The 11159-nt window shown below is 39.6% G+C and overlaps 1 protein-coding gene across 1 annotated transcript; it reads left to right on the forward strand.

Moving 5' to 3' along the window:
* Positions 1-7069: 7069 nt before the first annotated feature.
* On the forward strand, positions 7070-10482 carry LOC306699187 (synaptotagmin-2-like; the record flags this gene model as incomplete). Its single annotated transcript, XM_079163717.1, has 8 exons — positions 7070-7217; positions 7954-8123; positions 8555-8668; positions 8799-8966; positions 9071-9238; positions 9529-9646; positions 10028-10161; positions 10276-10482. 8 exons carry the CDS (start codon positions 7070-7072, stop codon positions 10480-10482), a joined length of 1227 nt encoding a protein of 408 aa, XP_079019843.1.
* Positions 10483-11159: the final 677 nt, after the last annotated feature.

Consider the following 11159-nt stretch of genomic DNA (forward strand, 5'->3'; position numbering starts at 1 on the left):
GTGACATTTCTAAAGTGATTCATCTGATTTATAAATGTCTCAAGTACTGCATAAAATGACAGTAAGACCACTTATGATGACTCTTTACAGAGTTTAGACCTTAGAGTCTATGACAAGACGAGATTGAGGCGTGCAAGATGCTTCCACGCTCCCTCCTTGTTTACTAAAGCCAATAAAACTTCTGTGCAAGTCATTCAGGAGATAAAGCAGATTAATGTCTGTCAGCATGTTGGCTTAATCACTGGAAGCTCATCAATCACAATGACAAATAGCCTCGGACCGCTGCTTAAGTCAGACAGCATCTTCTGGAGTGGTTGCTCCTTTACAGCCACATAAATCCCGCCCGCTGATCCACTGCTCACATCAGCAATACATAACATAACTTCATTGGTGGATCCATCCATCACCGGTCTCCGGCATGCGCCATTATTTTCAAAGTCCAACTTCTGCACGCGGAAGGCAGCCGGATACCGTCTCCCCTAAAGATCATCATTCAGTCTAAAACTGGAGCCTGCTGTCACTGAGATGCGAGCTCGCAGAAACAGCAGCCTGTCTATGAAACATTTATGCAACAAAGGGTTACTGGTGACAGGAGTGAAGCTAAAGATGGCATCTTCACGAGGCTGACATGTTTTGATATGCTGCTGAGCGGCCCAGGACTTCACTTTAAATAGACACACCGAACAAAACAGCATCTGACAGTCGGTTTGTTTATGTTGATGCAAAAACTCAATCTGCATGCTGATGAGAAGGGATGTGCAGTGTTCAGTTGGTTAACCATAAATGCCAAGTCTCTAACAGGGGTGCAAACAACTTTTATTTTTTTATTGATTAGTCCATCGATTAAAATAATGAAAAATGCTCATCACAATTTCCCAAAGTTTGCTTGTTTTGTGTCTAAAACCCTCAAATATTTAACAGGATTATATATATATTTATAGTGTGTATATATATATATATATATATATATATATATATATATATACACACACCTTTATAGTGTGTATATATATATATATATATATATATATATACATACATACATACATAGCGGAAAGGTTTTAGTTTAGTGTTTTAATCAGTTTTTTGAATCATATATTCAATAATTAATTCATACATTTTTTTCATAATGTTTTTCTAAATTAATCAGTTAATTAAATCAGTTACTGTGTTAAATAACTAATTTTCTATCAGAAAAGAGAGGAGGAAATAAATCAAGAGGAAATAAATCAAGACAGTTAACATTAACAGCAGCAAAACAAATGTCAGCAAACGTGTTTATTAACTTGCAGTAACACACAGCAGAATATACACAAATTCACACAGAAATCATTTACAAGGATGTCTTATTTCAATTTAAATTAATAAAAGAAAAAGGTGACATCACAACTGTCATCTCTGACAGCAAAATGAACACATGAGGAGGATCTACTGGTTGTGTTATTAGTGAACGCTTTATAATGGATGAGAGCTAATGTAACTGTTACCTTAAGTACAGGATGGTCAAATGGAGATATTACAAACGGACTAATGTCTTAATTTAAAGCTACGGTTGCTAAATGTTTGTCCATCGTTCTCCCCTCAGCTCCTGGCTCTCTGTAACAAAGCAAGAACAGAATTAGCAAAATACTCAAATGCAGTGTATTCGTGTAATTAATCTTAACGTTACCGGACTTAAAAGTGATATTTCAGGTTCACTACCTATCTACCTGAGCTCACGTTGGTCCGTTTATGTACATGATATGAAGTATAAATCATCTGTAAACTCATCACAATCGCAGTAAGATATTATTCAAACTGAAAGTAAAGTTATTAAAAGTTACTTTACAAGGCTTAACTACGGTCGGATGCAGGCAGACGGTAATAGCGCAGCGGCTAACGTTAGTTAGCTTGTCAGTTACCAACGTCACGTAACTTAACGGATCAGTTTAACACACATGTGATGTTATACGATCTCTTATTTTGCTTCAACATTAGTATCGGTGACATTCGAGTGAGTTGAAACCCAATACTTACATTTAAAAGGGAATACTGCCGCTTCTCCAGCTCTCGCATCACTCGCCGCCATGTTAGATAAAATAAAATCTTCACCGGCACGCAATGCATCTTGGGATATGCTGTGCCGCGAAGGATCCATGAGATGTGTCCCCCAAATCCGGGGTCTTAAGGCCATATACAGCTGGCGCATAGAATGGCATGACGTCACACAAAGATCAAAGACGCAATGATTGGTCAAGATCATAGGCAAGTGCGCATAGAATGGCATGACGTCACACAAAGATCAAAGACGCAATGATTGGTCAAGATGAAAGGCAAGTCAGTTCAGAAAGGCATATGTAGACCCCAGACTTTACTTAAATATCAAGGAAATATCAATATGTCTCAGGAAGAAATTGATAGACTTAAGCGGCAGCTAGCGTATGCACATTGTGATAACAAACACTTGTTGGACGTAATTAAAGAACTGAAGCAGAAACTGAAGGGGTCTCAGGAACAAAATGATGACAAGTCGGCCCAAATTAATGAACTTGAAAAGGAACTGAAGGAGTCTCAGGAAAATGATATCAAGTCGGCCCAAATTAATGAACTTGAAAAGGAACTGCAGGGGTCTCTGAATAACAATGCTTTCAAGTCGGCCCAAATTAAGGAACTTTACCAGTATCTGAACAAGTCTCAGGATGAAATTAATTTCAAGTCGGCCCAAATTAAGAAACTTTACCAGTATCTGAACATGTCTCAGGATGAAATTAATTTCAAGTCGGCCCAAATTAAGGAACTTTACCAGTATCTGAACAAGTCTCAGGATGAAATTAATTTCAAGTCGGCCCAAATGAATGCACCACAGCACGATCTGAAGGGGTCTCTGAATAACAATGATATCAAGTCTGTCAAAATGAATGACCTTGAGCAGGAACTGAAGGAGTCTCAGGCTGAAAATGATTTCAAGTCGGCCCAAATTATTAACGTTGAGCAGTGTCTAAATGACTTGCAAAAAGACAAGATGATGCAGGAGGAGCAGATACTTGCTGGCCATTATCATTTCTCATCTGAGAATCAGAGAAATGAGATCCTCCTGGTGAATACAGTTGATGTTGAAATATCTGAGAGCTGTCCTGAAGAGAGCCTCCTGCCGGCTCCAGCTGACTCAGACCAGACTCAGACCAGACCTTGGTGGTTTCGCTGTGCCAAAGGTTTACTGACAGCAGGATTGGTTGTTGGCATCGCTGTCACTGTCGGATTGGGAATAGCGAAAAAATGTAATGTGTGAGATCAGAGATCAGTGTGAGAATAGTCATATATTAGCACAAAGATAACATGTTGTGAGTGTGACACCCACAATGTGTTGTCACATGTGTGTTATGTATCTCTTTAATGTGTGAGATCAGAGATCAGTGTGAGAATAGTCATATATTAGCACAAAGATAACATGTTGTGAGTGTGACACCCACAATGTGTTGTCACATGTGTGTTATGTATCTCTTTAATGTCTGAGATCAGAGATCAGTGTGAGAATAGTCATATATTAGCACAAAGATAACATGTTGTGAGTGTGAAACCCACAATGTGTTGTCACATGTGTGTTATGTATCTCTTTAATGTGTGAGATCAGAGATCAGTGTGAGAATAGTCATATATTAGCACAAAGATAACATGTTGTGAGTGTGACACCCACAATGTGTTGTCACATGTGTGTTATGTATCTCGTTGTCACATGTGTGTTATGTATCTCTTTAATGTGTGAGATCAGAGATCAGTGTGAGAATAGTCATATATTAGCACAAAGATAACATGTTGTGAGTGTGAAACCCACAATGTGTTGTCACATGTGTGTTATGTATCTCTGTCTGTCTGTCTCTCTCTCTCTCTCTCTCTATCTGTCTGTCTCTCTCTCTGTTGATGCTTGAATAACACTAGGGATTGTGAGATTAATAAAATTAATAAAATAAATATTGTGTATATGTTACTGGTTATTAGTAGCTAAAGACTGAACACAGCAAACAGGGGAAATTCCCAGGTTCGTCTGAAGAAAAAGCACTGTAATTTATTAAATGAGGCCCTGGCTAGCCTAAAAACATTCCCAATTCATAGCACAAAGGGTGCAGGTGCCTCACAAAAAGATTTGGTGTAAATAATAAAAAATATTTGTCTTTTTGAACTATGGAATGTACCCAGTAATATGTGTAAAATATGATATCTGCGCAAAATATATGCTTTTCCTGCTCGTCCTCTCCGCCTGTGTGCACGACATGTCTCAGAACGCGCAGCTAGGGGGGCCAAACGAATTTGTCCCAAAAGAGGAGGGTCTATGAAGCAGTTTAGCCAATTGCTGATTAAAGATATAAATGAGTGACATACAATTTAGCCAATCAGCGTCCTCAAATAGATTCAGCTTTGGGCCAAACCGATTTGGCAACTTGTCAACTTTCATGACAACTTGGTCATGGAGGCATCAACATTTAATTGAGATGGTAAATTAACAGTGAAAACTTATCATAGCTTATATCTATATATGTATGTGTGTGTTTAATATTATACTGAATATTATTATATGATATATATTACACTGTATATATATATTATACTGAATTGCCCGTGAGGGTGACTAAAATAAGATGTCCTGACGTTTTTATCAAAGTGTTATTTACTGCTTTTTTTCGTGTTGGAATAAATGTAAAATATTTAACTGCAAAGTAGTAAATGTGTGTTTGATACCTTAATTTTTTTTGCATTAAATCATACTGGGATGTTTGCTGAAATTGATTGGATGGCCCTAGCTAGAAAATGTTCCACCAGCCGCCACTGTATAACAGTGTTCTTGGTACGTATACATTGTACATTTTACACTGATAGTCACAATTGATCGAAAATGTTTGTCATAAGCAAAAGAAAAACATAGTGTATATTTCATAAGTCACAGACAGAGGTTATGTCGAGCTCCCACTCCCCTGCCCATCCCCCCACCACCTCTATTTCCCTCCGTCCCTCCTTCTGTACAGCATCTCTGTGCATCTCTGGTACCTCAAGGTGAACGGGGCGGGCCCGGAACTTGATCTCTGTGTTGCTGTAGAAACCACATCCTTACTTTCTAAATCAGGCAACATCATCTATACATAGACAATATGAGACAGTTCTGCAGCTACTGCCAGATGTACAGATGCACACACACCAACACACACACACACACACACACACACACACACACACACAGAGCATGTCCACTCTGAATGTGAATGTCCTCTATTGCTGAACTCTCACTATGCTAACGAGCCTTTTAAAAAGCCATGTCACTACACTAATGAATATGCATCAGTGGCCCGGTGAGGGTGACTTGTATAGGGATGGGGACAGAGGTCACAAGAGGTGGGGAGTCAGAAATAAGCACCCATGAGACCTGAATTGATAAAGAACACATTCAAAAGGAACACATAACACACACAGAGGGAAGCGACACCAGATTACCGAGCTGCAGTTCCACCTATCCCAACCCTATCTTGCCCCACCCTTCCTCTCTATCTCGCTCCAGCTTCCATACACCTGCACACTTCTTCTTGATGCCTAAGAACTGGTGATAGAAAACTCTTCCCTACCTCACTGTTTTCCACCGCCTCTCCCGCCCTCTCTGGTCCTGTCATCTCTCATCCTCCTCCTCCACTTCTCTGTAAAGAAAAGGAGTACCTGTGAGTCTGGACATTGCTGCGTGGATGACTGAACACAGGTATGTTTCTGGATGCTTTTGTTCTTTCTTTTCTTTTCTTTTCTTATCAATGAAAAGTGCTTTGATTTATTTTTCTCTTGACTGTGCTGAGTTAAAAAGCAACTGTTCATAAACCCATGAACGCAGATAAATAATATTAATCAGGTCTGTGCGGGTCATTCTGGTGTTTACCGGACACAACAACTAAATCCTCATGGGTAATTTATTAGTTTGTAACTTAAATTTCAGTTCTTTTCTTTTGCTTCTACTGAAAGATCTTCTGAAGGTTGAAAAAAATGTCCAATGTCAAGCTAAAAACAAGGCTCTCTAAAGTTGTCATTTTGAAGGTAAAGAGCTGCAATGTTGCAGTGGCACTATATTCCATATACTGTAATGAATTTGCAACCTTTTTAGATCATTTGTAGACAGAGTTTAAGCTGCATTAACAACTGAAGTTAGGGGTCCGTACGGTGCGGATGAGTCAAACATGAGAGAAAGACGCACATTTTCACAATTTAAATATATGTTTGTTTCATACTGGCACATAAAAATATAAAAGCTCTGAATTATTGATTGTAATTCATTTGTTAATTACATTTTTTTTAAAACACATCAGAATCAGAAATAATGCTTAAAATATATAAAAACACGATCAGTGTTAAAGACTTCTTTTTGGCATCATTTAAGTTTTGTTGGATGCACCTTAAATTCTTCTGTTTTCTCGTGCAGCTGTTAGTGAATCAGTGGCGGCTTCTGACATATTCTGATATCAGTGTCTGATCACATCTGCTGACTCAACCCCAGATACTCAATACCTGTGATGTCTGCAGAATACAAAATAACAAATCAAAACAATTTTGCACTTGGGAGTCGAGTCTTGGAAGTGGGACTTTTCTTTCACATACTGAGCATGACCTTGGCCCATGATTCTCACCCCTGGAAGCTCACTGTGGGACAGCAGCAGTCCACGCGTGACGCTTCCACCTTACTTCCTCTCCTCCGTCCCTCTCCCCTCCATGTCAGCAGGTTTGGTAGAGACAGCTGCTTGCATATCCTGTGTTCAAGCGCCAGGGCAGCAGAAACGTGAGAAGTCATTTGACACCGATGGTCATACAGTGTCTATAAGCAGATTATTACTACAAATACATCTTATCAATAGCATTTATGCTCTGGCGTGTGTGTGTGTTTAGGTGGTCTGTTTGGATGGATCCTCAAATGAAATTTTTTGCACATTTGGAGGGGATTTACCTGTTTGCCTATTTCTGCTTATTCCATATATTACACAAGTTGCTATTTTGAAGCTGAGACAAAAAATGTTCTGTATCTCCGTTTCTCCACCAGTTTAATTCTGGATCTATTGTCACACCTCAAATAATGACTGGCAACCGTCGAGCTCCCCCGGCCTCACCAGGCCCCCCAGCTATCCCAACCCACTTGCCAAATGCAACAACCACTCCAGGCCAAACACAACCTGGAGGCCACAGTCACAACAAGTTCATGAATGAACTGCACAGCATCCACAGTGAGTTAGACATCTAATTCTCAAACCCTGTGGACTTTTAGGCAGGTCAGGTATAACATAAATGTATATAATAATGCCAGGGAGCTGTTATGGTGCAGCCGTGAAATATTGCATCTTAAAAGATATTTTAAGATATAAATATCCATCACCAAAGCCAGATATAATTCTGGAGCTTTTTGGTGAAACGTGAAGCAGAAAAACATTTACTCCAATGAGACAGATATACATGTTGCTTTAAGTGCATGATTAGTGACAAGTTTCTCTTGTGTCGAAGTTATTTCCTTTCATAAGTTCAGACGTGCCAGAGTCGTATATGCATACCGCTGGTGATGCTATGTGCATTTATAACAGAGTCATAACAAAAATGTCATCTTGTATTTGAATATGCCAGTTGATATCACAGTCATATATTGCTTCAATAATGCAATAGAACAAGCAGAATACATAGGAGATGGAAAAATGATCTTATAATATATTGTAATCCAGTATTACACCACGGCCAAAAATGCGACTTAAAAAGAACAATACTATTGCATTGCATTTCCCATTGTTTCTGATTGTATTCTTCTCTCTGTATGTTTGATTGCCTCTGTCTGTGTTTTCAGACTGTGTGAGAAAAATAGTTTTATCTTGAGGTGAAATCGTAGGGTAACATTTTGAACACCGTATTCAAGTGGCTGACTTAAACAGTATGCAAATCAAGTGTGAGTATCATCATCTATGTGTGGATTTGCAGCGCCATCATGGGCTGTTGCTGCCCTTTGCCTCGTGAGTTTGTGTGTGGTGCTGTCGTGTGCTGTGTGTGTGTGGAAGAAGTGCTTGAAAAACAAAGAAAAGGACAAGAAAAAGGGAAAAGACAAGAGCAATGGAGGCTTTGACACTGAAATGGATGGAGGTTACAGCGAGGTAAGCTACACGCGCACACACACACACACACACACAGTCTCCCCCTGCAGATGTATTGTCCTTGCAATGTATCACAGTCCTGACATCCGGGTCACCCAGGACTAGTAAAACTGTCCCTGCTCGTTAGGACTAATGGATGTTTCGCCCATTGCTCATATTGTAGTGAAGGTTGATGTCTGAGATGAGTTGTTGGTGGTCACATTTAAACACACGGATGGTGTAAAATGTGCCTGTTCCCTTTAAACAATAAATTAACTTTAGATGGTAACTTTATCTTTGTTTGATTGCCTCTAGCTGTGTAATGCTATACTGCAGGAACACCACACAAATAGCTGCTCCACAAGCTGTGAGACAGACGGTCTTCCTTGATTATTTGTAAAGCTATATTTCCTAACCGCATGTGATTTGTGTGCGTCTCTGTATGCTTGCAGCCGCTAAAAGATGAAGGTAACAAAAAAACAGAGCCGTCAGATAATGAGCCCAAGGATGAGGAGAAGCTGGGCCGACTACATTTCACATTAGACTACAACTTCACAGATAATACGGTGAGATGCTGCTTCTCACTATGACGTGTTCTTGCCCACAATCTGCCAACATTCTAATACTTCTCCTGTCTCTGTCGATTAGCCAGATTCTCATCTCTTGTTAATAATTTCCTTTGTCATCACATTCTAGCTGATAGTCGGCATCTTGCAGGCTGCCGAACTTCCTGCAATGGATGTGGGCGGTAGTTCTGACCCCTATGTTAAACTCTATCTGCTCCCGGACAAAAAGAAAAAGTTTGAAACCAAAGTCCATAGGAAGACTCTTGAACCCAACTTCAATGAGACTTTCACATTTAAGGTAAATTGATGAATTAAAAAGTAAAGTATTTATCCTCACTGTTCACTATCAGCACATGGTACATGATGCGTTTGAAGTTATTGTCTCTGACGTGTGTTTTGTAGGTACCATACACTGAGCTGGGTGGGAAGACGCTGGTGATGACTGTGTACGACTTTGACCGTTTCTCTAAACACGATGCCATTGGAGATGTGAAGATACCGATGAGCAGTATGGACTTCAGCCAGTCTCTGCAGGAGTGGAGGGATCTGCAGAAGGCAGAGAAGGAGGAGGTGGGAGCACACAGTGAGAGTTGAACCTGAAAAAGAGGATGCACAAAGTTGCATACGAGAAAGAAAATGTTGCTTTTAGATTTTCCAAGATTGTTATTCGGTGGTAAACAATATTTTTAAAACTGGGTCTCATTTGATTCAATTATGTATTTCTTTGTGTTTAGAGAAAAGGGTTACTGATGCTTGATGATGTCTCTTTGGCTTGAGTAAAATCACATCCTTGATATTTACACTTATAAGTTTCTAGCCAATTCCCCAACACCATACTCAATTCTTTTTCTCTGGATTAGAGTGAGCGGCTTGGAGACATATGTTTGTCCTTGAGGTATGTGCCTTCTGCAGGGAAGCTGACTGTGGTAGTTTTGGAGGCCAAAAACCTGAAGAAAATGGATGTGGGTGGATTATCCGGTGAGTCAAGCAGTAAAAAAGTATTTATATTAGATTTAAGTTTAAGCTCCATGTCAGGCTATTATTGTGCTGGATATGTATAAACTTCAGGGCCACAGTAAAATAATGCTTTTTCAAGTCATATAAAATATAAATAATGTCTCAGTTATTTTTTCATAATAAAACTAGATGCACCCTAAATAGCCCAGATTTGTTCACTCTGGTTGCACATTAAGGCCTTAGAACTGCTTTTCACTGGTGTGTCCAGAAGCAGTTTTTAATTCATGGAAATTGTCAGGAGCTCCTACAATAGATGTTGTGTTTCACTGATGGAGTAACTGCAACAGTGCCACGCTGTGAGTCTGTCGCTCTGACGTAAAACCTCTCTGTTCTCTCTGTCAGACCCTTACGTGAAGATCCACTTAATGCAGAATGGGAAAAGACTCAAGAAAAAGAAAACAACGACAAAGAAGAACACTTTAAACCCTTACTACAACGAGTCATTCAGCTTTGAAGTGGCATGTGAACAGATAGAGGTACCTATATTTGTACACACACACACATACAAATGCAATTCATCAGAAATGTCATTCATTTTCTTTGTGTGTGTGTGTGTGTGTGTGTGTGTGTGTGTGTATTTTCATTCATAGAAGGTGCAGGTAGCAGTGACTGTGTTGGACTATGATAAGATTGGGAAGAATGACGCCATCGGGAAAGTGCTGCTGGGCATTAAAAGCACTGGGACCGAGCAATGCCATTGGGAAGACATGCTGGCAAACCCTCGTAGGCCAATAGCCCAATGGCATAGCCTCAAACCAGAGGATGAAATCAACGCCATCCTTTCTAACAAGAAATGAAACCGTGACCCCTGGTTTGGTGGGCTATGACATTGCAGCATTTACCTCAACTACTTCCAAATTGTGTTCCCAACTCTCCCCTAATTCCTCAAAGAACCCTTTACGCTTCTTAGCTCCGTAAATCTAACCAATAATACCCCGTTTTACCCTTGACACTATGCAAGTCACTCTTATGGACTTTCTTCTTCCTTCAGTAACTTCCTCCTCCTGCTTAGACCTAAACTGCAACAAGGAGTTGTAAACAAAGATGTATCACTATGTACAGTGCTAATAAACCAGATGGGATTTTTTTAATTTGAGTGTCTTTCTTCTGTTCTGACCTGATATCAGCTACACCTGATACATAATCTAATTATATAACTGATGCCTTTTGCTTGTTGTTATAAATTCCCTTAACAGAAATGTATGTGCTCGAGAATTTCCATTTGATCCCATAGCAACATCTTACAATAGAAATGTTAGTTATAAAAGCTAATAGAGTACACTGGTTAGGGTTGGAGTACAGCCTTGAGTGCCAAAATAAGAGTCTTGGCATCATCATTTATAGACACGTTTCTCTGCAGTATCACAACCAAAATAGCAGAACAGACGAAGCATCACCCATCCTTTCCAATTCATTGATAGACGGTAGGTGTGGTTAGACTTCATAACACAAAGAAAAAAGATGCAGAGCCTTG

Source organism: Pholis gunnellus (assembly GCF_910591455.1).
Source record: "Pholis gunnellus genome assembly, chromosome: 7".
Classification (NCBI taxonomy): Eukaryota; Metazoa; Chordata; class Actinopteri; order Perciformes; family Pholidae; genus Pholis; species Pholis gunnellus.